The sequence below is a fragment of the Syngnathus acus genome, chromosome 19 (genome assembly GCF_901709675.1).
Source record: "Syngnathus acus chromosome 19, fSynAcu1.2, whole genome shotgun sequence".
NCBI classification, from domain to species: domain Eukaryota; kingdom Metazoa; phylum Chordata; class Actinopteri; order Syngnathiformes; family Syngnathidae; genus Syngnathus; species Syngnathus acus.
The window spans coordinates 5,180,932-5,207,056 of NC_051103.1; the positions used below are offsets into that span (position 1 = coordinate 5,180,932).

Sequence of the window (26,125 nt, forward strand, 5' to 3'; positions counted from 1 at the left end):
AGAAAGTCTCCAGGTCACCCTAATGACAACGTGCACGATAGGAAATAGATGGATGGAGTCTAAAAGGGCGAAGGTTTGAATCTCGGCTCTAGAGTTAGCACGCGCTTCCCGGTAAAAGTCGAAAGTTAAAAGCCAAGAAGCTGTTGTTACTTGTTGAGTGGCTGGAGGCCAGTAAGCTATTATGTGACATCTGCTCCATCCTCAGACGTGTGCTTTAATAGCATGTTGCAACAAAGGCCTGCTAATCAGACTAATGAAGGCCCACCACATACCGGACGCTCATTTTCTTACCTCCAACAAGCTTTTGTTGGCCTTTGCGTGGGTTTTACGACGGGAATGAGACACCATCAGTAAAAGTAGGTCTGCGACGCCAAAGGTGGTTCTCTGCGCTGTAGATAAAAGACAGTCGGGCCTCAAAGGGTCCTCTGATCACATCATGTCTCGGTTTGACTTATCTTCTCAACCGCTATCATCTGCAAACGCGCTTTTCCATTGTGCTGCTTTTTCCCCCCTCCTCTCTCGCTAAAGTATTTTTTTTATCTGTTGGTCAGACAAAGCCTCGTTTTTCCACCGGACAAGCCAAAGCTGCCATGCTCACAAGGTTAAAAAAGCAAATTAATCTCGTTCTAGCTTATATCATGCTTCCAGAGCTGGAAAGATGCGGGGCTCTGTGATATCAAAAGCCAAATATTCATCCAGAAGTCACACGCAATGAAACAGGATGTGCTAACTCAACATTCGGTGTTTATGTTGTCGTATAGTCTTCGCTATGCGGCAGGTAGTTCCTCTTTTATGACAATTTATTGAACTCCTTCCCCTCAGAGTGCCTTTTCTCTTCCCTAATTTACTGTCCATTTACAAGTGACACCTACTGTGCTTTACAACAGTCGCTTTTGTCAATATCAATCTAAAACTGCATTTGGTTTCAGGAACTGGCGGGTAAAAAAAAAAAAAAAAAGGCAAAATGTATCAGCATAGACCTCATGAGATCTGAGATTTATTGCTAGTTTTTTGTTCTTGTAATCAGAATATTAAAAATAGCTCTCGTGATGTACCTCTCCTGATTCCCAAAGATGCCTTAAAAAAAGAAAAGTGATGCGAGGAAGGCTTTATTATTTTTTTTATTTCCCCCCCCCCCCAACTCTATTTCACGTTCATGTTGTCTGTTTCTCATCAGAGAGTCTATTTTAGGATCAGTCCGCTGGATCACAGCGCGCCGCTGTTTCCGCCTTCTGGAATAGCGGCGCGTACAAAAAGACAATGCCGAGGCCTACTTAAGGTTTTCGGAACAATACGATTTCGGTAAATTAATTAAATACCGACATACACAAATGTCGAACCTTGTTCTTGAACTTGAACTTGTCTAGATGATAAAAACATTATTGATACATTATTATATTAAAGCAGTAATGCATTCAAGGCTTGTGCAGTAAAATGAATTATTGACCTACATAACCCAGAGGAAGCGACTTCTTGGAATGAAATATGGAAAAATGCAAAGCAGCCATTGTGTTGTACAAAAAAAAACAATTAAATAAACGTAGGCAATATAAGAGTCTTCGAATATATCGAACCCCATCACAGCTCCATAAAATACGCCCCAAGGAGGATAGTCATTGTATTAATGCAGTGTTGGTGGAGGAACATTTGTGTTGGGACTGTGATTAAATCAAAGCGATATTGTGGAGCATTCTATTCACCCCACAAACATGTATGGAAACCAAAAATGTAAAACTGAATCACTAAGTGGATTTCTCAAAAGGCAGTAAATGAACCGCGCCCTCTGTTGGCGTTTCACAAGTAGGAATGCGGATTTAGAGCGGAATGCCATTTGCTAGAATCAGGACCACAGCTGCTAGCTAAAGTAACACAAGTCTGCCTGCTAATTTTGACCTCCGCTAAAGTTATTACGACACGTCTCGCTGCCTTTTACAAACCGGACTTGCATTGTAGCCTTAATGAATCACGTTAATCCCTTCTTCTCCCGAGTGCTGTGAGCATTTTAGGCTTTTGCGGGCGTCCTCAGGGGGGACCCGCTTAGCCTGTTAGGCAGCTGTTGGACCCGGGCCCAGCTGCCGCATGGGTTTCGGAGGAGAACCTCCTGGCCAGAGTCACGGCAGAGTTGTCAACGGCTTTGCATTGTTCAACCCTTTTTGACCTTTGCAGTGCACAATGAACGGCAAAGCCTTCAACATCTGTCGCTATTAGCGGATTGCCGGGGTGTCCACATTTTGGTGTGGTTCTCCGTCCCGTATCCCACTCGCATAGATCCGCCCCTGGACTAGGCAGCAGCAAATAGCGTTCTTCAAGTCTCCGTGGACCGCCGAGCCACCACCGTGGCTTGACCCACCTCCACGCACACTGGCACTCTGTAGCACCTAAATGGACGCTCTGTTCCTCGCCCCTCCCCTCCGTACAAGTGCGCAGCAGGAGACCTGGGTCGGAACGGCATTCGCAGGTTAACTCGGCAGTAAATTGCCAGGCGCGTTCCAGCGCGAGGACAAGCGGCATCGTTGTTGCGAGCACAGCTGTTTCCTTCAGCTTTGTGTGCAGAGGCGGGCGTGGCGGTGGGCCTAAATAGAATAATTCCACGTGTGGTCACTCTGATCATTTTTAGGCCTTGACCTTGTTACTCTGCATCCAGCTGCTTTATTTATTTACTCTTTTGGACTAGTGCCCCCGTTTTATTTATGTAATCAGCATGATATAGCGGTTTCACGAGACATCCCATATTTTCCTCTGAACCTCCAGGAGAGGAAGCTCAGGTGATGTAACAGTCTCCCGAGGCTGGCAACATGGCGCCTCAAGGTCAAGGTCGCCTGGTCTCGCAGTGGGTAACCCCCGGGGGGGGAGGTCCACGTTCTCTTAGAGCCTAATGAGCGTCTAATTGATATCCAGCTGGAAAACGCCACGGCTGCTTAATGCTGCTTGCGAGCAAAACATATTCTATGCTCTTTTGAGTTGAGCCGGCATGACACGGGGGGACCGAGGGCATGCATTTTTAACACAGCAAGCCCTGGAGGTAATGACTAACAATCACACTGGCGGCTTAGGGAACTTTTTTTTTTTTTTTCTTTCCCAAGACGACACTTTTGTGTTTATTTCTGTCCGGCCAGCTCTTATCATCCAGACGACAAGAGACAGAGAGCGAGCTAGCGTCGCGACGCGACGGCCGAGCAACATTCCCCGCGACGCCTCGTTCTTTATGAGTCGTAATGAAACGGGCTCAAAGGACGAGGCTAATCCGAAGCGGCTCGCTTGAGCCGTATCTCATTTGCCACGCCAGAAATGCCGACGCGGCCCCGCGGGGACGACTCTCCGGCGTTTAATCAACAGTGAATGAGATCAAGTGAGCGGTCAAATGTTAGATGCAAAAGTTGCCTCGGTGCCGCTCCGATATAGCCTTGAAAGATTTTCAAGACTTTACCAAATCCGTTCCGCCTGTTCATCAGACATTCTGACTCGAGGGATTGAACGATTTAAGATGGATTTACATTTCCAGTCTCAGACTAAAAACTGAAAGTCAGAAGGTAGATTTAGCGATTTTTACTGGAGTCACAGCACGCCGCCGTCATCTCGTGAGCTAGCGCAGTAATCTCAGCGGGAAATCGACCTTGCTAAATGCCGCGTGTCTTCATATGACCATTTTTCTTTTTAACCTCAATCATATCAGCTATCTTTGGCTGCACACCATGTGCTCATTTGCATCATTAAATGGAGCAAATATTCGCTCACAGAGGACAGTGTTTTATCAAAGTATTAAATAAATTTACCATTTTCTTGCTTGGTTGAATTCTCCATTCAGGCAGTTTGTTTCGACTCCCATCAACGGGTCGAGCTTAATTATAGGACTCACCCAAAGAGCAATGCGGACGCACACCCTCGAGGAAAACACAACGATTGCGTCCACGACTTCTTTGTGCCGCACTTACAATCGACTTCCTCGCACTTATTTACTCGTCAATTGGGGGAAGTGTGATTTTGTAAAATTCAAATCAAACAAGGCGGCGTAGAAGACCTGCAAAATAACCACCAGTCAGGAATCTTAATGGGATTATTGATCGGAGATAGCGCAGCTTCCTATCGCACGACTCGCTTATCATGTGATTGGGGATGTGCTGAGACTTCTGATGACAATCAGATTTTGCTCGGATGGCTCTATTAAACCGTAAATGTGTTGTCTCAGGTCCAATTTGAAACATTTTTGTGGAGGCGTTTTTTTTTTTTTTTGTGGCAGTTCATTATTCCCGGCAGGGCTCGGTCACTATTTGTATCTCACAAGAACTTGCCAAAAATAGCGTTTATTTTTGTAGTTCTGCTGGACTTCAGCAAGCTTCCTGAAAAAAAAAAAGTCCATGCAATTGCCAGTTTATTGGGGAGACCTCAACTTGCCCTGTGGGATAATAACGGCCATCTATCAAGAAAACCCTTTGTCATCAACAAAGAGAATTGTGGTTTTTTTTTTCCCCATTTGATGGAGCCTGGTGAATACGCCGCCTTTGATGTTCCCCATCTCGCCGGCTGTAAAATTGACTCCGAAATAAATCCAAGAGTCAAATCTTTAGAGTCTGTCTAGTGCAGCCAGAGTTATTCTGAGTAGACGTGAATGTACTAAAGTCTTCTTATGAGGACCGCACAATAAAGTCGCGTGTCATCTAATTCACACGTGACCTGGACAAAAGCACACTCAGACCTTTCATCCCGCATCATTCACCGTGATTGACAGCTGCCGGCGGGCTCGTGCGCTTGCATAAACCTGACATCTCCCCGCTCGCCGTTTCTCGTCGTCCTTGACTGGTGCGTGCGCTCGCGTTTGATGTGCTTACCTGGCGGGGCAGGAAACGCGGTTAATAACTTCCTCTTGCCTCGGGTCTCTCAAGTCGTGTCATCATCCTGCACAATTGATGCATCAGAGTCTGAAGAGAAGACCAAGCAACCTGCTTGGGTTAATAATACCTCCTCAGAATTTTGTACCAATATTTCGCTGTCACTTTAATTCTCACATTGCTTCACGTCAGTAGATCTTTTTTTAATCGTCCTCATGCAAATGCGGGCCGGCGTTGATTACCTGCCACGAGCCGGATGACCTTCCCGCCCCATTTCACGAGGGTTCCGCCTCCTCCTCTTTAATAGCCGCCCTGTTTGTTCAGAGCGCCACAAGGGCGGCCCGGTATGCAAACGAGCAGACGTGACGGACACCTCGGCGGTGAAAGGCGACGTTTTCAATTAGGTTTCTGTCGGTCAGCCCAACGCCGCTTTTGTCGCCGGCAAGTGTGGCGGCGAGCGCTCACTGTGGCAAGTGGATTTAAGAGCGGGATTAATCACAAAATCCAGTTTGCAGGAATTCAACACCTGATTCAGTCTTTGATTCTGTTGTAATGATGCTTGAGTCTCTCATTACTTTTCTTTTTAGATGAATCATTCTGATTCAAAGAAGAATTTCAAACCTGGGCTCGGCTTTCTTTGCATTTTCTTTTCCCTGCTGTGCGTGTGTGCGTGTAACACACATCTGTCAGCACACACATCTCGGAAGAACCCGAAACCATTGCCAAATGTGGTTTTCAGCGCGTTGGTCACAGATGGTCCTCTGACATTGATTCTCATGCGTCAGCAGCACACTTTTTATTTGGAAGCATTGTCCCATTGCTGCACTTTCACTAGTAATAAAATGTCTGTGAAACTGACACATTTGCCTCTGCCCGTAAAAAGACAAACAAAAGAGCTTGTGCGTGAAAAAAAAAAAACAACTCACTGCTGCAACAGTGTTGAGAGGCAAAAAGTCCTGTTCAATAATTCATCGTGATATTAAATTACACGGAACGCGCTACAAAGCGATGATTTGGTATTCCATCTGGAAGATGTCTTGGCTAACCGTCCTGGTTGCGTCTTCTTAATTTTCAGGCCGCGGGGCTAACGGGAGATAAATCCAATGGGGGCGCCCCTGCAAATGTGCCCTTTGCCATTAAAGAAGCTTTATTGATTGTAAATAAGCTTAGTAATTAATGGACGGGGCAGACGGGAGGACCTTGGGGGGGGCGGGGAGGGCCTGCTTGCACCTGCTGCATGCAGTCTTTTGTCCGAGTCCGACATGCTGATGTGCAATGTAGTCGTGACTGTATGACAAATAATAATAATTGTCATCCACCCCTCCCTTAACAGATTGCAGTACGACGCATCCAGCCATCCCTCCCGCCATGTTCCGGAACAGCTTGAAGATGCTGCTCACGGGAGGCAAGGCCAACCGCAAGAGTCGCAGCAGCGGTGAGTCAAAAGACTTTCCCCATCCTGGAAATGTTGTTTAGCTCCGGACCCTTTTCAAGAATCAGTTGAGTTTCCCCCCATCCGGTCCCTCTCACGTTGCCATGGGGACGGACGGGGCGGAATAGCGAGTCTCGGCCAACTGACAGGACAATTAGAGCTTGTGGCATTGCTTGATTGGAAAATATGAAAAGGGGTTGAAGGTGGATTCGTCTTGATGAGCACTCGCATGACTAATTAGCGTGCTGGACGGACGCCGACGACACGCGACACACTCGCGCACTCCCAGCAGCTCACCATATCCGGCCCACAAACTGTGACTGCAATGCTTCAGCAAAATTTACGGCGGAACCAACTTTATACGCTTCCTAATCAAAGCAGTTCTTGGCTATGATTTGTAATGCCGAGCGATAATCTGTCTCAGCAGGCGTTTTACACGCCGCAGTTGTTGAAAATTTACGCCTGAGCAAACGTTGCGTGCCATGAAAATAAAAGCGGTGTTTTGCTCATGTCGGTTTGTTTAAGGTACGGCCGTGTGACTAACTCACCGAGAATCTTTTTCTTCCGACGTGCCTGTCCAAATACGTTGATAAAAAAAATCAGCCAGTCGTGTCAAAAGTGTAGGAGGAATTTGACAGGAAATGGCGTCGCTGTCCTTCTAATTGACGGCTCATCTCCAACTGGAGGCGGAGAACGCTAATTAGAGATCAGCAAAGATGCTTTGGCAGTGCTAGTTACAGTTTTTGGATAAATACAAAAAAAAAAAAACTGCCGTTTCTAATATTTTGCACTCAAAACAAGAGGGTCCGAATATTCAAAAGGTATGATGCCAGAACCACAGCAATCGTCACAGTGGCAACGCCACACGATTGGACCCACTGGACCTAATCCAGCCTGTGACAGATTGGCACCCGCTGGTCCACAGACGCTGCGCTTCCTTCCTTTTCCACCCGACCAAGGAAAAAAGCACCATGAATGAAGGCAATGTGGCCCAGCAGCCAGGCATGAATGGGAAATATCCCCACATGAAAATTTAAAAAGTGTTTGTTAACCGACACAAACGCCTCGTCCAGTTATCCTGAGTCTTCTTCCGTCACGGGACTGTGTCTTTAGCGAAAGAGAAGTGCGCTCGCTTAATTTTTTTACCAGGAGCATGTGGGCAGCGTGGCGCGTGGGTACAAAAAAAGAAGAAGAAGAAGAAGATGCAGCACTTGTCTCCTCCTCTTCCTCCTCCACGCTCCGGTTGCAGCGTCATCGCCGCGCTGGTGTTTCCTGTTGTCCCACTTAGGTCTTAAAATTTGTCCTCTTCTCAGAGATTCAGAACTAGCTGGTTAAAGTTAGATAGCTTGCTAACATTTAGCATTCAGTAAAAGTGTTTTCATTGGTCACTGAGTATTGACAAAAGTATCTTATCAGTTTGTGGAAAAAAAGTATGATGTTGACCAAATCACCAAAGACAAGTACCCCTCCAACCTCACGGCATTATTTTAACATTTTATCAGAAGATATCGCCGATAGCGCTATAAACTAACTCCAATCTGTGCTGCAGCTCTGCTTACCTTTAAGCTGTGACATTACACTAGTTGTTTTCTGATCATGCCACTGTTTGGTATCAGTTTAGTGCAAGACCAAAACACGTTTTATTTTCACACTTTATTGCTTATATGTTTAAAATGACGTGGGGGGGGGGGGGAATTATCGCACTATTAAGAGATGCCATTAGCTACGACAACAGAGCTGTTGATGACCTAGTGACGGAATTCTGCTGCTGGCGGAAGGATGGCAGTGAGGAGGAGGCAGAGGGGGTGCGAGCTTGTTTCCGTCTGTGTGTGTTTGTGCGTGTGAGCTGAAGCGCGACTCGCTGAGTGGATGCGTCCTGACACCTGGCGCTCCCTCACTCGCCGCTCACATTCTCGCTTCTCAAGGCTTGTCTGGTCCGTCCCCCGCCTCCTCCTCCTCCTCCTCCCTTTATCTTTTGTTCTCTCTCTCTCTTTCTCACTCTCTCTCTCTCTCTCGCTCCATCCGTTATTCCGCCTCGGTTCTCCACCGGCCTCCGCTCCTTTTGTGTCAGGATCTCGCCTCGCTATGGTGCAGGATTTTTACGTCTGGGGGCGACGAGGCGCTCGGCTGACAAAGGTGAGCCGCGGGGATCTGGTTGTCGAGATGAATGAATGCACGGATGGACGGCTTGCTCATCTGTTGATCATTCCTCAGGATTTAGTGGCGGCACGTCTCAGAACTGCTCGTGAGTGGCATCTTAATCTGAAGGCGTAGCTCGGTCATTTTTATTTTGTTAAGATCTTCAGCTTCCTGTCTGAGTCGCTTGGTCACCTTGACCGTAGCGCCACACCTTCATGGTGCTGGTCTACATCACTACTTGCTGTTTTTTCTGTTAATGCAACGTTTTGTTGCTGTCCAATTTAAGGGTGGGTGGGGTGGTCTGTATTTAAAAAAAAAAAAAAAAAAAGAATTGTTAAAAATAAAGCGGATCTGTGAATATTTTTTTTTAACAAAAACAAAAAAAGCATTTTGGTTGTATTTATCAGAAAAAAAATACGTGCTTTGCATTGGAAAGTAATTTGGAGAGTGACAATGCTGAATTTAAGATTTTTGGGAATTCACCTATTCGGTTTTTTTTTTGTGTGTGTGGACCCTACTCTTTGTTAATCGTTAAAGAAAACTCGCCTAATCAGGAATCTAAGAAGTACTTGTGTTGAAATGTTTTGCCACCTTTCCTAGCCGCCCACAAAGACATTAGCAGAGAACAAAAAGAGCAAGAGATCACGCTAATGAGTCTCAGCCACATCCGCCCTTGCTCACGTCTGCCTTTTGCCCTCATAAACTCCAACTTAGCCTTCTCCTTACGCTTGCATCTCCATTCATCTTCCGCCCCCTCTGCATCTTTTTTTTTTATCTCCATTTCTCATCCCATCCGACTCCCTCTCGTTTTCCTTATTTGTCAAATCCCACTCTCGCCTCTTACGCCGCCCCCATCGTCATCCACTTAAGCTCGCCGTCATCATCACACGCTGCTTTGCTTTCACGTCGTCTCGAGAGCTTCGTTTCACACAGCGTGGCAGGAGATGATGCGACTGTTTCCTTTTTTGATCTTAGGTAGGTGGTTAGAGAGCGAGAGAAACAATTATTCTTTAAATTCGACTTGTTTGAAGGTGCTAGCTCAAGAATTGAGTAGATGGACTGTACCAATTTTATTTTGGGAAAGAAGGAAGGCCTATATCGAAATTTGAACCCTGAACCTCAGAACTGCGAGGCAGATATGCTAACGTATGAACAACGTCACAGTAACCCCGAAAGTAAAGTGACCAAAAGCATCCGTCATTGTGTTTTTTTTCCTCCCGCGCTTCCTTGTTCGTGTCTATTTTTGCCGCCTGTGATGTAACAACACATTGATGTGCTGGAAGCCTCGCCAGCTACTCTTCATTTTTTTTTTTCTTCCCATTTTTATTATTTTCTTTTCAAAACCAAGACCACCCACTTGCGACACAGCTTCCATCAGCCTCTTGTGGCAATGTGGGAGTCTTTTTTTTTTTTTTTAAATCCCCTCATAACACAACAAATCTAACATACCCAACACACTTTTGTCCTCCATCGGGAATTTAAAATACGTTTGATTAAAAGTCCAAAATATTATGCAAAAGGCCTTTCGACAGCTCCCATAATGATTCTTTGTCCCAGTGTGAAAAAGTCCCAACGCTTAGCTATGCCGTCACCGCAGCAAAGAAAAGCCAGCAGACTGGAGTGCGCTGTTATGTCGGCGGCGTAGGAAGCGGACAGAGGGCAGATTGTGTCACTCTGACTTGACTTGTGTTCTTCTGTAGAGGCCGCCACATGTTTTGTCTCGTGCGCCGCGATGGCATGAAGACACGTCTCTGTCCTCGCACAGTCAGAGGTTCACCTCCTCCTTCTTTTATTCACCCCCCCCCCCCACTCCCGCTTCTGAAAGAGGCCACTTGTGTGCGTGCCACAACATCCTATTGTGATTACGAAACAACAGATAAATCTGCCGCAAAGAATGGACGCTTTCTCTCTCTCTCTCTCTGAATACATACGCCACAAAGACGCGATTCTCCAGCCTGACAAGATTTGGATGAGGAGGGAAAAAATGGATGGACAGTCATCCCAGCATCCATGTCACTTCTTGCCTCTAGGTTTTTTTTTGTCGCCCAGCCTATTGGTGTCAATCTCATGCTAGCCCAGTTCCCACGCAAAGCCCTCGCCCCCCCTCCGGCTCTTTGAATCCGTCCATCGACCAGCTTGATCTTTCCACCAAAGCTGCGTAGCTGATACACTTTCAGATATTTCCAAGTCGGACCAGTGAGTTTGGGAATATTTGCGGCTTTTGTTTCCAGCACGAGACGAAACAAGCGAACACAAAAGCAATTTTTGTCGATCCGCGTCTGCTTGCCTGCTACGATTTAATTTGGGATGATCGTGCTTCATCATAACAAACAAACCCCGGGATGAGACTGGCCGCACTCCCGCCCCTCCCTCCCTCCTTCCCTCCCTCCTCTTTGCAGCTTCATCCACTGTGGTTAATTCCGGCTGCATTGCTCCCTTAGGGCGTCATTGATCGTCATCTAGTGAACTGTATGTGGATCTGAGCTCACAATTTCTCTGGTGGGATCAGACTTTACAAGATGGCTGGCAGGAGGAGGAGAAGGTGGAACTTGGCACGATCCACTTTTGCCACCGGCAGGGGTCACTCGGGTTCAGGCAGGAAGGGCGTGGAGGGTCTTTGCTTGAGCAGCCTCACCGGGGTCCTGAGGACCCACTTGTGGATGGTCGGGGACCGACGCACGACTCGACTGCTGCGAGGCCTCGACGCCGTTCCGGGGTCACGCCGGCAACGCCGCGCTCACTCGCTGTCCTGTTTGTCCTCGGCCTTCACAGATGGTGGGAGCGAGGAACTGGCAGAGCCCCGCTCGCCCGGTCTAGACCCTCACCTGAGCCACTTCGGCCAAGGTAAGCATACCTTTAAGAATGCCTCAATAAAAATAAATCATTTTATTCAGTAGTTTTTCTGTTAAGTTCTCCAAATCTTTAGGACCACTGATGGGAGTACTGGAGATGTTTTGTAATTTGCTTTTGAAGTAGGTATACTGGAGAGTTTATCAGCAGTTGGGAGGAAATGTTTTCCATAATTATCCCCCACCCTTGTCCCAATGCCCCCCCACCACCACCACCACACCCGTGAGCATGTTTGGAACATGTCAACCAGTGTGGGCGTTTGTGTTTGTTTAGAGTCACGAAGCGGCCTAAACGTGTGATTATCGCATCACATTGTAGACTGAAATACTTTTTTTTTTCCCTTCTTGCATTTGGAGTCGAGACGATCTAAAAATTCAAGATGTTTTTAATCACCATATGTTACGGAAATGCCACCGAGTGCACTTTGTGCCACTTCCATCAGAATTGTGATTTTTATTCGTCGTTTGTCACGAAAACAACAAAAGCTATAATTTGACTTTGTGTTACAGTTGATGTGTTTTTATCTGAAATTGTTTCAGACCAACACGGACTGAATTTGCATCGTAAATTATAGCGTTGTAAACCTAACATAAACTGTAGTTAGCCACTCTGCCATAAAAACATAATAGACTGCATTTTTATAGAAGTTGGATCAACATTCTTTTTCATTTTTTCTAATGAAATGCCCGCCGTGATTGCGTTTGCATAATCCGACAATATGTTTTGTAAATCGAATGAAATAAAATGCCGATTCATGCCCGTTGTGCCTCCCCCATCCCGCAGGTGGCAGCTTGGACGACGACTGCGCCTTTGAGGTCGACTACTACGCCGCTTTGCCACCGCCTCCGTCGCCGTTCTCCATGGCCGAAGGTGTCCAGCACATTCGCATCATGGAGGGCGTGTCGCGCTCGCTGCCCTCGTCGCCGCTGCTCGGTCACCAGGCGCTCGGTATCCGGCTGCAGGCCGTCAAAAAGCTCACAGGTGGGATTGCACGATTATTTTTTTATTCTTTATTTTTGTTTGTGTGAGGAAGCTGCGGGACATGCTTTGTGATTGCATTTACAGCAGATTTGACTTGGTGGAATTTTATAGTCGGCCACTAGGGTGCACCAGATCATGCAATGTTTGATGCTAATTTCTCCTTTTATCCAAATGCTGCAATTTATGTGTAATTATGGTGGAGAGCTCAGGCCGCTTTTTGGTTCTTCAGGTAGATGAAGCCTAATTTGGGGGGCCTTTGATCAACTGGAGGAGTCTGGATGCGTTTTTTGGTGTCGTCTTGCAAACAAACGGGGTTGCGTTACTTTTTTTTAACTATTTAGCAAACTTCCATTAAATCTGTAGAATAAATCAAAGCTGTTTGCAGTGCTGGGTGCACTCTGTTGGACAAATGTATTGGGTCGCAACTACTTTGCATGAGCTTCATTTGCCCTTTGTTGCTGATCACCAGAGCAACATTTCATTTCGTCACTCCGGGCTTTGTCACCCTTTAATTAATCCAACTCGGCGCCACGTCCCGCACAGCGTGATAGTGCCAAATGCGTGCATACGTGTACGCTCTGACGTCAAAGGCCGTAGTTCATCCCTCACTCTATTGTCGATGTCCATGCAGGGTTGTGATATTATAAAAAATTGTAGCCTACGTACACATTAGCTTTGTGCGGCTCCCACTTTTGTGACACCATATCTTGTCACTGGTTTCACACAAATCCCCTATTTTTAGTCTGCAGCCATGGCTCATTGTAAGTGTGGGGCGGTATGCGCTGATGACTCGCTTTGACACTTCGCCGAAGTGGTGGATTGACTTGATTTATTGATCGACGGGCATTAGAAACGTTTCGAGGTAATTATGTCTATATTCTAAGTAGAACTGGCAGGAAGTCTTCAAAGTATTTTTTTAATGAGAGGCGATTCTGTGGATTATTTCAAATTTGCCACGTACACACAAGGCTGCTTGTGACTAAAGCGTCAGTCGCCTCTCGCCAGTTTCACGCCGAATGTCGTTGGGAGTGACAACACACACTCAACTACAAAACTACAAATGTGTCTCCAGTAATCATGACGTGCGCGTACTCGCAGCCGTTTTGCACATTGACGACACTCACAAACCCGTGACATTTATGAGCCTTGTCGGTCAGTGTCTGGGGAAATAAGCGTGACTGACAGAGATGATTAAAATAGAAAAAGAAAAAAAAAAGTGCTGCTTTAGGCATTAAATGGCCTCAAAGATGGCTGCACTTTCAAGGGTAAAACAAGGACACGCAGGAGCCGACAAAATCGTCCCCTTTGCAATCCCGCGTGTCCATCAGCGGCAAGACCGCGCTCCTTTTAATAACAACGCCCTCCTCCCACCCTCGTCGGCTTTTTTTGTTTTTTGATTATACCATTTTCTTCCCGCTTTCCATTCCCACCCTTTTTTTTCCTCCCCCTCCTTTTCTGCTCGCTGGTTGCCATGACAACAGCAGCACTGCGCCATTCATCCATCGGAAGGACCCAGGCTGGTGTTCCTACTCCGTACATAACGGCGCTAAATGCGGACGAAGGCACTCGCTTTCTTTCAGGCTGCCGCATCACTTCTTATTTTTTTGCGGGAGGGTGAAGGTTACCTGCTAGGCTTGGGGTGTCACCTGTGTAATACCCTCCTCGGACCGGCAGCACCATCAATGCCCCCCCCATCCATCCCTCCCTCCCACCACCCCTTCACTGAGACGCAACCACCTTCTTCCTCTTCCTCTCACTCCTCCCATCGTCGCCGTATCGGTTACTCGAGTGCAGCATCGCCGTTCCAAAACCCGAGGAGATCCCACTCTTGTCCGAGATAGGAGGACCCCCCACCCCACCCCTCATCGCTTGACTTTTCTCGCCCAGCCTCCGGGAATGCGGGACCGCGCCTGTTGAGAATGGTGAGCGACCGCCGCGCCCTCGTCTCTTGTTCGCACGTTGTCGGGGTCGCCGGCGCGGGTCATGTGACGCTGGGCTTACGGGAAGTGATTTGATGCACTTGTCGGCGGGGCGCTCATGACGCTAACGTAGGCTGGTGGAGGAGCTGTGAATCAAGCGCTGTGATCAAGTGTTTTTTGTGTGTGCGTGTGTGCGTTCGCGTGGGTGCGCATTCAATTGTCTTTTGAGTGTGTGTATGTGTGTCTAAGTACAAGCTGTGGGCGGCTAATGATGCACTTTCCCGAGCATAACATCAGACTATGTACCATATGCTTGCATAAATAGCTTCAAGTTCTCAGGTGGGAAGGAGGCTAGATGAGTTTCTTTGTGGGGGGGGGGTTGGATACCCACTTCCACCGGCTCTGTTTTTGCAGGCTCCCGACAAGCTGCTGTTGAGCAAACGGAACAAAATGTCTCAATAACAGCAGCCAGACGTCATCGCTTGCCTCCGTCGGTTGGCATGGACGCCCGATGTATTGATGACGAATAGAAAGCCCGAACTTTTCCTTCTTCTCACCTTCTCCGTATCAGTCAATGGGAAACATGAAGTTCATGCGTTCTCTTGCAAGTTTCAAATTGTACTTTTGAGTCGTAGCAAGCGTGACTTTGAATCGCTCTATTCATCCAAATGAAGTTACTCCACGTTACCTTGGTGTTAAGCAGCCCCTGCAGTGTGCTATTAATAACCCTGAGAGAGGTTTGCTTACAAAACAGAGGAGTGGATCACCCAGAGCTGAGCGCACACACACGCAAAAAAAGGTGTGTGTGTGTGTGTGTGTGTGCGTGCACTCGTCCAAGCGTGTCCAAGGCTTTCAGGCCTGCACAATGACACCAGCGCCAGCATTAGCATTCAGCGCAGCTCTGTCTGCTGCTACTGCTGCTGGCACATTTGCTCCGTCATTTCACGGCTGCTTTCGTCTGGTCGACGGCGCCACCTTCGCCCGGCATCCTAATCGGCTCTGCTTGTCTTCTCGAGATCTTTTCCAGTGACAAGAAGGGCGTGGTCCTCAGGTTTCAGCAGGCCCGACGGGGATCAACCTCGCCGGCACGGCGCCGAGCTTTACTCCGGCTAGAGGTCAATACAGCCTCGCTATTATTAGGTGTTTGTATCCCGCGCGGGACTTGGCACGTACGCGTCTGTCGCTTCCCGAAACCTCTCTGCCGGTGAGTGGAGTACACACCTTGAGAGATCACAAAAAGAAAATTACCTTCGCAGACGTGGTGCTAATACTGCTGAGTCACAGGAGCGCTGACCCAAAGGAATCACACCGCTGTTTACAACCATCAACGCAAACTTCCGTCTTAATTTTGCTGAGTCATGAGAGCACAGACTCTTCTATCCCCCTTTTCCTTCAGATTTATCGCTAGGAGAAACTGCAATTGTACATATGTCAGTGCCTTCTCAAAATTCCGCCCGAGTTTCACCTTGCTCGCCTCCCACGGCGGCGATGATTGAATCATACACACATACATATTTGCTCGCATACACACGTGCGCTTGCATCATAATTGGAAGAGGCCGTCTGGCTAATGGACTTGCACTTGCTGTTCTCTGTTATTTGCCGTCTGAGCCTCGTTATCTTAAAAAAAAAAATGTATATACAGTCAACCAATCAAGGTGTTACTGAGATGACATTTTGGAGCATGTGACGGTGAAAGCTGTTGTCGTGACGACCTGGGTGGCGTGCTAGCTTTAAGCTTTGTGTGTGTGGATTTGTACGTATGTGTGTCTTGGCAGGGGTTGAGCCGTATCCTGTTGTGATTGTAACCTTTTTCCCTTCTCCTCGTGTTGACCCGCGTGACGACGCTACGCTTTCCGACAACATCGCTTCACATTGCGCGTCGCCTAAAGTTGCCAATGTTGTTATATTTTGCACTAGTCATTAACACTCTACATTCTTTTCATGATCAATTGTAATATTAGTTTGAGTTGCTTTCACTCTCAACACTGGCATTTAACTTAAATGCATTGCTGGCCTTTCAAAAGACAGCAATGGCAAAACAACACATTACAAAATCATATTCTATTACAGACGTATTTCCCTTTGTAGCAACTCACTAAAAACAAATGTTACAGTTTGCATTTGAATGTTTTATGAATTCAAATCCATTTCCTTTTATGCTCGCAAACAAAAAAAACTAAACAGTAATGAATAACATTTATTTATGAGATTGCCGCTGCTGCTGCGATGTATCGCTCGTGATAAACAAGGGTTCACTGCAAGTAACAAAATTTCGGAATAATGTAATCATACTCACTACTGCATTTATGTACCCACAATGTAGGTGTAGTTATTCATAAGCTCATTAGAGGAGTGGATTTGCATCGCTGCCATCCATCAACACTTGTCAACCATCCTCGGCTTGGCGCGCGCTCACAGCACAACGCCACCGCAGCCGCCAGATTTAAGTCGCCGGGAGCCGACGCCGCAGAGAGGATTTACCCCGCGGGGATAGATAGCCGCGCCCCCAACCCTTTCACACAGGTGAAAATCCGGGCGAGAAACAAACGCGCTTAATCTCCGGTTTACGCCGCACGCCGATGGCGCGCTTGGTCGATGGCGAAGGTGGATGCGCGATACGAGTCGCCGCTGGCTCTTTCGCCGCGCCTGCAAGAGAGAGGAGCTTATCGGGATAAGTCCAAATCGAAGTGGATTGAGGCAAAGCTGTTTTGCTGCTGCTTCCTGGTCATGTGCCAGTGCCACCACTGCTCCTATGCACCGAAAACATCTAAGCGATCATCGTTTTCTGCCTGCTTCACCAATCGACACGGGATTGTCATGACAGGAACATCTAAAACATATTTAAAAAAAAGACGATTAAAATTATTCAGACAAATCTGTAAGGCAGACATAGTACCACTTAACTCAAATAGAATGACTTTAACTAAACAAAGCCCCAAATCCTTGCATCTTCTCCAAAAAATTGAAATTTGCACAACAAAGCTAACTTTAGCCTGAAGCTAGCTAGCAGCCCATTTGCACCAGGTGTTATTCGGGCATTTTCAAACATAATTTGAAACGTATCACAACTTTCACAATGGAGTCGTATGCCTTTTCAGTATTCATTCAAGGAAATTTGCCACAGCTGTAAGGTGCCCAGATGCACTCGCGTCTGTCCCGCTTTGAAAATCTCTAAGCCGAAACGATGAATGAACCCATGTCGCGCCGGTCGTTGCCGCTCGTTTCCAGCAACTCGTCTCATGTCTGTTTGCACAAAAGTCCGTCTTTGTGCGCTCAGTCAAAGCCAGACATTTGGAGTAAACAAGCTCGTGAACACATTTCGAAGGCAGATGGCAGCGGCGGGCCGACGCATGCTCGCAAAATTCGCCCTGCTGACTCAACAATGCTGCGGAACTGGCATTTTAGTTTGCAGACTCCTCTCATGGCTGTGACACATTTCTACTTGGTACTTTGTTGACGTTGCTTTGTATAGGCGAAATGTTGCGTTCATCCTAAAACAAACCGGGACCTCAATCAGATCCCTGTGGAACTCCGCTCATGATTAAGATGCCTGTGCCATGCCTGTTTTTATGGACCTTGCTTAGTTGGAGAGAAAAAAAAAAGGTTCTGGTAGTTTGTAAAATTGCTGCTTTATAAGCTTTCTGTCTCCCCCTTGTCTCACCCTCCATCTCCCTAATTTATATATATGTGTGTGTGTGTGTGTCTTGTGTGTTGTCTCCCTCCGTGTGTTTGTGCGCCCAGCCCCTCTTCGGAAAGCAAAGTTCGTGGAGAGCCCTCGCGTTCCGCAATCGGAGCTCGGCTCCTCCGACCCAGCCGGGAATTCCCACCTGGACAGATTGTGCCTAGGTAAGTTTGTGGCCCCCGCCCCTCCCTCCCCTTCTCCCGCATGTCGGCTTTGTTGCATTGTGCGAGCAGCAGGGGAAAGTCTTGCTTAATGGCGTGAGGAATGTCACAGATTCAGGCTCCTAATCCTACACAGCTCCGCTTCCTGCAGTCAGCAGTTGGTCTGTAATCCGCACGCCAGTCCAGTCTCTGTCAAACATCTATCCCAATCGGACCCCGCCCCGCCCGTCTCGTTAAAGCAGGTCACTCGAGGATCTGCTTCGATTTCGGCGTGGGTGGAGACACTGAAACTCAAAGGTCTTTGCCGATGCAATTTGGTGACAAAATGGTGGACTTGTCGGTTTGTCAGCCTCTCCTGTGGAGCCTGTGCCCCATGGGAGCTCCAAGTAGGTGCTTTTGTAGTTCCACTAGAAGATGAAACGGTTTACCCTTAGCATGGGATTGAAATTCACACTGTTAGTTTGCAATTGTCATATTGTGATAAGCTCTGTGCTCACGCGAATTATAATATCACGATCCCGTCGCTAAATTCTCATCTGGGATTCATTGATGTCTTCCGGTACCTTTTTTGTGCATTTTTGCCAATCTCAAACGAAGTGGGAGTCAGTACAGGCACATGTGAGTCACCGCAGATGCGACACTTTTGGTAAAGTTAATCAACGGCGCCACTGAGGCGAATAGAGCGCTTGATTCCAAATGGGATGGCGAATGGGTTGCGGAAGAAGAGCAGGAGAGGCGGCGGGCGAGTCGGGCTTTTATTTCTTGGGCGGACAGATGGACACCTCTTAACCGGCGTCTCCCGGCACAAGTCACGGCAGGGTGTCGACTTAACACCGTGCCTCCTCGTGACGCTTGTTTTATTTGTCGACTTTAAAGCTACCCACTGGAGATCCTGTCCAATTCATGAGTCAGCACTTTTTGGATAACGTATTCTATGTCATCTAATACGATTTTAACTTTTTTTTTTTTCCTTGCCGGATACTAGCATGCAAAATCGAATGTTTTCTTCAAGCTCTCGTGGCAATTTTATAGTAAATCTTAAGTGATGCATGGACAATAGAAACGAATCTCGAGGTTTCAGCGTCGTGTAACGATAACCGAACACCTCACAAGGCCTAACTATCGTTGCCAGTAGCCGCAAGTGGCTGGTATTGTTTTCATAAGTGCGTGTGTGTGTGTAATCTTATCCAAACGAAGCCTTGGTAAAACCCAGTGTAGCATGAAACTCCACGATGAAGGTTTGTGGTAAAGGACGACAAAACCGGTCATACATGCTGGTACATTGATTTGAACCCCAACAAAGGAGCCCTGGGATGAGTAGTAAATAAGAATAAAAAAAACATCCTACGCGGTGTCCACTTGATTCCCTGACGTCATTGGCTGAAAGACAAAAGAACTGAGTCACTGCAACTTTGGTCTTTCGTGAACAAAAGTTACATAGTTGAACTTTTGGATCTTTAGTAGCTGAAAGGGTCCATCCAAATCTGAAAGGTTTCGGGAAATAAGAGTTGATAGAACTAAATGTTCCTTGTCCCGAAACAACTGAGGCAATTGTTTTGGAGCAAACAATCATTCGTGTCAATCATTTCAAATGTTAAGTTGTTCCAAATGAAATTTTAGATGGTAAAATTGTAATACTTTTTCGACAAAAATATAAGTTGTTTTCTTTTTTGACAGTGTATGGAAACGATCAAATTTGGTGAGCAACTTTAAATCGGACTTGCCATGAGCATCCCGAGTAGGCTCTTGTCGTTGCTTTCAGGTGTCTGAATGAAATTTTTGAGAAGATAACATCAGAGGAATGCGATGGTCCCGATTGTCTACCACGCTGATGCTTTCTCGGCATGCAAAATATTGGGAACCATCGGGAAAAGTGAATTCAGTGTAGTCAGTTTTCCTGTCACTCTCATGCGTCCAACTTGGTTTCTTTTATTTTTTTGCTGTTGAAGGTGTCCAGATGAAAGGCAAGCATTTTCCCCAATATTAATCCGCTTTTCCCGGAATGCGCGGACACGCATTCCTAGCCTGTGCGGTGAAAGATAGTTGCCATGGCAACCATCTGTCTCCCCTTTTTGCAGCTCAGGAATCTAGCGGGAGGGGGGGGGGGGGCTTCTGAGATGTTTTCATATGCTCTCGTTGGGTCATTAGGGAGCTCGAAGGCGTCACGGTGATGAGACGACATCCGCTTGACTTGCTCAGAAGTTTTCTTGATGATTTTCCTTGCAGATGAGAAGCGTGCGCGTTGAAAGAGTGTTGACACTCGTGTTCTAATCATTAGTGAGCTAATTATTTGCTATTTGTTTCTAATATGATAACATCCTTACTGCTGCCTTTTCTGGAAATGGCTTTGTTCGGGCTTCCAACTGGCTAAACAGGCCATAAAGTTTGGACTTATGGCTTTGACATTGCTTTTCTAACATGTTTGCGATTACATCGAGGAAGTTAAAGTTGGTTTTATGGCGGCTTAAATCAAGGGTTGCCCCCTAGAGGCATTTATATTATACATTAATAAAAAAAAAAGAGTGTATAATAACTTGGGGTTTTACAGCATGCCAAAAATCATACTTGGTTTACTCCGCATTTAATGCAGCAAGGGAACAAAAATTCCAAATTTAAAAAAAAAAAAAGCCTTTAAAGTTTTCTAGCTATGTGAGATTAAAACTGTATTGGTAGATAAGTCGAATGTCATGACTTGACATTATTCTGCCTTGTGTCTAACGGAAACACCACAATTACACTTGGCGGTCTGGTCCGACCTGCCCCGCTGGAAAACGACAACAACAGAAGCCGCAGCGTGAGCATCTCCGCTGTTTATTTAAGATCCGGCCGTCCCGTTCGCTCATCCAATTACATCTGCTGGGCTCGGGAACACTCCAGGGAGGAAAGGTAACCTGGAGGGGCGTGCTGCAGTCTAATGATCTAATATAATAGCATGCTAATAAGGAAGGAGGCTGAAAAATACCTACAGTAAGATTTTTTTTTCTCCATTGCCTTTCCCTTATGTGTCGTTATTGTCTTTGCAGGTGTGTTAGCATGAAATATGTTAGCTTTTAGCAAATGCCCCTAGCTCGGATTAGCGTCATAGTAGCTCTGACGTGAATTTGTGCTTGTTCGCAATAGTGTGAAAGCGGCAACCGACAACTTAAATACCTAATGAGAATACTGGCAAGGAGCTGATGTAGGCCACTACTCACACCTCGATATTCACATACAGACTAACCGACGCCAGCTTGTGATGTCACTCACAAAGGCACACGTCCAACCAATGAGTAAACCGAAACACTAAAAGTATCATAAATGGTCTACCTGTAATTCTTTGTTTTAGATGTAAAGGGACCCCAAAAAATTCATTTTGTTATTTATATATTTTTTTAATTCAGCAACCATTTAATCGTTTATTTGAATCACAATTATCGGAATTGGATGTACTATTATTTTTTTTCATATTATACGGTTCTACTTATTTATTTTTTTCATTAAAATGTTCCCCAAAAAGTTTTTGGTGGTCCCGAACGGTTTTATTTCAACGGGAAAATTGGTTTTCAACAACAAAGTGGAGCGCTTTTTTTTTTCTTTTCTTTCCCTCGCCACTGCAAAGAGCCTGTGCAAACAGCACAGAGGGGCGTCGCCTCGCCCGCTTTGTCTGGCTTCGTCTAACAGGTGAGCGCCGTATCTTGTTACGCCGGGCCCAGAAGAGGTGCGGCTGTCAGCGAGTAGGCACGGGTGACGTTTGCTTCTCTCAAAAGAAAGGCTCGTGAATGAAGTCACTTTGGACTTTATTAAAAATATCCGGGCAGCGAGCTGCCTCGATCCCTCCAGGTGGACATGGTCACCTTTTTCTTTTAGCGGCTACCGCTGTTTTGTTTGTTCCCCCCCTCCACCTAACTCCCTCTCTTCTCTGCTTCCCGCCGCCTCTGCAGGGGAGTCGAGCCAGGAGCTGGGCCCCCCGCCCACGGTGGATGAGGCCGCCAACACATTGATGACGCGCCTGGGCTTCCTTCTGGGAGACAAAGCGAGCGAGGGGCCAGCCGGTCCCCACTACAGCATGGAGGAGCCCGAGGCCAGACAGGTAAGAGGCAGCGACTCTTATTTTGAAAGGCCCACGGGCAGGATGCAAAACATCATTCAAATCACCTGAATAATTGAGGTCATAGTTGGCTGTTTTGTTGGAATGTAGGTCGGACTAAACTTTGACCTGTGTTTAATTGCCATTAAAATGACGAGGGGCTCCTTGCAATGAAGTTTGAATAATTACGATTTCTTTGAACCCCTCTTCATATTTTTCACAGGACAGTCAAAGCAGCAATGAAAGCATTTGATTTCATAATTCCACTTCATTGTTGAATATTTTCTCTCTGACTAAATCATAGTCGCTTGTGGCCAAATAATACAATAAGATGTTATTGCGCTCTGAAAGCCTCATTCTACAAACCAAGTTTTTTTTTGTTTTTTTTTTAAATTACATTTTCCACTAGCACATGTGAAAATGATGCCATTTAATCTCAAATGTTGGGCACGAGGTGTTGATGTTATCTACTGTACGTGGAATCCTTTATTGCCGCACTAATAGTCTCATTCTCTGAGCCCTGATTTTATCGAGTCACATTTTGCTCAAGTTTTAAATGATGGCATTTGATTTAAAAACTAGCTGAGATGTGTCCCAGGAATCATATTTGCGTCTAATTCCGCGACCCCCACTTCCATGCCGTCACATTCTGCACAACGATAGCATTGCGTGATGGAGCGACTGCTGCTTGCAGCGAGAGCGTTGCTGTAACGGCGGGGGTGTAGAAAGCGAGAGAGCTTGATTCAAGCGCCTCTTTTTTAAGGGACGTGACTCACGCCGGCCGCACGCCGTGTACGCTTGTCTTTTTTTCGTTTACCTTGCCCCGAAGTACAACGCGAACCTTTCGAGTACATTCGCTTTGCATTGCATAAACCAGGCGCCTATGAAATTGCTATGCTATTAAATGATTTCTGGTATTGGCTGTTTTAGTGTAAACATTGCGCAATAGACAACAGGTTGCCAAGACCATGAGAAATGGAGACCGTTTTGAGCCTTTTGTACTAGCTCGTGCGGAGTTACGTCATGTGTAAGTATCACGAGTGTGTTCCACAGTCAGGTGGATGTAGCCTTGAGCACCACTTCACCTTTTCCTCTCCTCTTGATGGAGACCTCCACGCACTTGAACACGCACGTGCATGAATGTTTTATGTTCGGGTGCGTCTGTGAGAACTCGCGGCAGCAGGAGCAGCAGCAGCCGCTTTTTCTTTATATTTTTGGTCCCCTGTGGAGCGCGGTCTGCTAACCCGAGCTGACACACTGGGGACTCACTGCAGGGAGACAAACAATGAGTCTCTTCCTATGTTGTCAGAGAAGTCCCAGGACCGGTGTCACAAACGATCCATTTGGACAATGTCTGTGTGTGTTTGTGTCAGCAGGGTCAGAACCAGCGCATCAGCCCATGCTCCACGCTAACCAGCAGCACTGCCTCGCCCCCCGCGGGCAGCCCCTGCTCCACCCTGCCCGCCACCATGTCGGGCCAGCCGGGCACCAGAGAGTGCGCCTACGGCTCCGTCACCAGTCCGACCTCCACGCTGGAGAGCAGGGACAGCGGAATCATCGGTGAGAGCGCCCCCGAGCCTCACGTTTGGGTGTCGAAGAAATGTCAGGGGTTTCCAACTCGTATGATTTGTCTCGACAGCAACGCTGACCAGCTACTCTGAGAACATGGAGCGCGGCGGCGGCGGCAAGCACGGCTGCGAGGGCTCACGTGGCAACCTGAAGCTGTGGCAGTCGCAGAAATCAGGCATGGACTCCTTCCTCTACCGCGTGGACGAGAACATGACGGCGTCCACGTACAGCCTCAACAAGATCCCCGAACGCAGCCTGGAGAGCATGTCCTCACACTCTGCCCACTCCATCCCCTTGTACCTCATGCCCCGACCTAATTCTGTGGCCGGTGAGTCCCCTCCAGATTCCCTCTGTCTCTCCCTGTGACATATTTCAATACTCCTTCCCTCTTTGCTCCTTACTTTTTTCCTGCTTGCTCTCCTCCTTCAAGTGAAAATTTGTTGGCGTATGTCAGCATACTTCTACTTACCTTTCTAACCTCCTCCTATCCACCAGTTTACACAGCTTTCCCCTCCTCTTTCCCTTCCCAACATCCTCCTTCCTCTTTCTCCGGCCGCCAATGTGCCTCAGTGCAGACTTAAGCCCGTTGGCACAGCAGCAGCGGACGTGATGCGAACAGACTGCTGCATTGCAGATAGACAAGATGAGCACACAGATTGGAGTCCCTCGCATTGAAAATTGAGAAAATGGAGCCTTTTCAGCTCAGTGGCCCTGAGTCATTCCTCCTTGCTTTAGCAGCAGATTAATGTCTCCTCTCAGAGACTAAATTATAGAACCCCCCCTTCTCCCACCCTCAACACGCCCCAATCCCTTCGGGGCCAAACTGCTCAATGTTCTCATTTGCCGTTTTACTTGCGCTTTGGGATGTTCGCGCAGCTCACGTTTTGGCCCTCAGAATGAAAGTTGATTTGTCAGCGGAAGCCCGATGGCACTTCGAACCGCAGGAAGGACGAGGGGCTGCGGTGTCTTCCACTAGGGGTCAGTGGGATGCACTTGCAGGACTACCAGGACATGCTAAAATGCTGTTCCGGAGGTATTAAAAACTCAGTGGATGAACTGATTTGAACTCAAATCGGCCTTTAACTGTCACTCTGCTGAGTTATGTGAGTACAATGATAACAACTGTGTGCTGTCGCTTGGAGATTTTAGATTACATCTAATCTGAAGTGGATCTGCTTGCTTTGAAAGCACAACAGCGCTCGCTTTTTTTTTTTTTTTTAATTATTTCCTTGCTTCTCCAGTCAGTAAAAACTACTGGTGGTGGTCTCCTCCATTTTTTTTTTTCTTTTTTTTTTGCTAGTGACGTTTGTTGGGCTGTGAAGGTCTATCACGTCGACTGGCAAATCTAATTTCATAGCATATTGGCCACGAAACAATCAACAGCCAGCGCCGGGCTTCATGAATAAGACATTCATCTGCGCGGCTAATTAATCCTGAGAGATCTACCGAGTGACAGACGCCGACTGAAGGGAATTCTACAGGGCGGCCGATCGCATCCTCCGAGGCTTCCTCTGGAGTCCATCTTGTTGCACGCGCTTTACTAAAACAGATCTGTGATGGTTGTTACCTGAACTCTTAGGAACTGGAATCGTAACCGGGGCCCAGTTCTACCAATCCACAGCAAATTGAGAGAACTTCATCATGATCTATCATATCAAATCTCTAGTAAAAGCTTCAAGAACCTAAGCGCCAAAGTAAACAGGAAGTCAGCCATTTTGTTTTGAAGCAACCATTTTGGGGAGATTTAAACTCCTACTAGGGAATTTGCCCAAATGAGCCACAATTGGAAGCTTAGACAGATGGGCGACTTTAATTTGCCAAGCCTCTTGGCCTATCATGTGTTAATGTGGGCGGGGAATGGTGTCAAAGTTTGATGATTATTTGGAGGAGTTGCCATTTATTTTATTTTATTTTTTACAGCCACCAGCTCGGCCCACTTGGAGGACTTGGCCTACCTTGACGAGCAGAGGCACACCCCCTTGCGCACCTCTCTGCGCATGCCCAGACAAAGCACCACTTGCGGACCTGGCCGCCCGGGGCAGGACCTGAGAGGTCAGTCCACACACACACACAAAGAACAGTAGGTCCAGATTGTGACATGCAGGAATGATCTGTCAGGCGGCCATTTTGAAAGTTGACATTGAGACACCTCCATCAATACTGAGCATTCCCCTCATGGTCCCAATATCCTTTTCCTCCCTTTTTTCATCCTCCCTCCGTCCTCCCCTTCCTTCCTCGCATCCTCCTCGCATCCTCCTGCTCGCGACCGCTGAGCCATGTGAGTCATCGTCACCTGGTGAATAATTCAAACGTCTGGCAGTCGTCTGGCCACCGAGCTTTCCGTGGATGCCGGTGATGGAGGATGCGGAGGAGGCGGGTAGCGATGCTCAATGTCATCCTAGGGTGGCAAAAGGTGCCTTTGGTAAAGTGTTTGATGACTGATGAAGCATCAATCTTTCCATAAACAACTCCCCACACCCTTTAAAAGCCTCAAAGCC

At 47.1% G+C, this 26,125-nt stretch overlaps 1 protein-coding gene across 14 annotated transcripts in view; it reads left to right on the forward strand.

Moving 5' to 3' along the window:
- The window catches only part of tanc2b (tetratricopeptide repeat, ankyrin repeat and coiled-coil containing 2b), a 39,572-nt gene that overhangs the window by 1,765 nt on the left and 11,682 nt on the right, over positions 1-26,125 (forward strand). For 3 of the 14 annotated variants that reach the window (XM_037279092.1, XM_037279096.1, XM_037279093.1), the window contains exons 3-10: positions 6,160-6,261; positions 11,170-11,241; positions 12,031-12,228; positions 17,891-17,995; positions 21,913-22,061; positions 23,432-23,618; positions 23,698-23,955; positions 25,548-25,679. In XM_037279092.1, coding sequence (XP_037134987.1) covers positions 6,195-6,261; positions 11,170-11,241; positions 12,031-12,228; positions 17,891-17,995; positions 21,913-22,061; positions 23,432-23,618; positions 23,698-23,955; positions 25,548-25,679 — 1,168 coding nt within the window. In that variant the 5' untranslated portion in view covers positions 6,160-6,194. The other 11 variants (XM_037279094.1, XM_037279106.1, XM_037279095.1 and 8 more) reach the window with 10 other exon arrangements.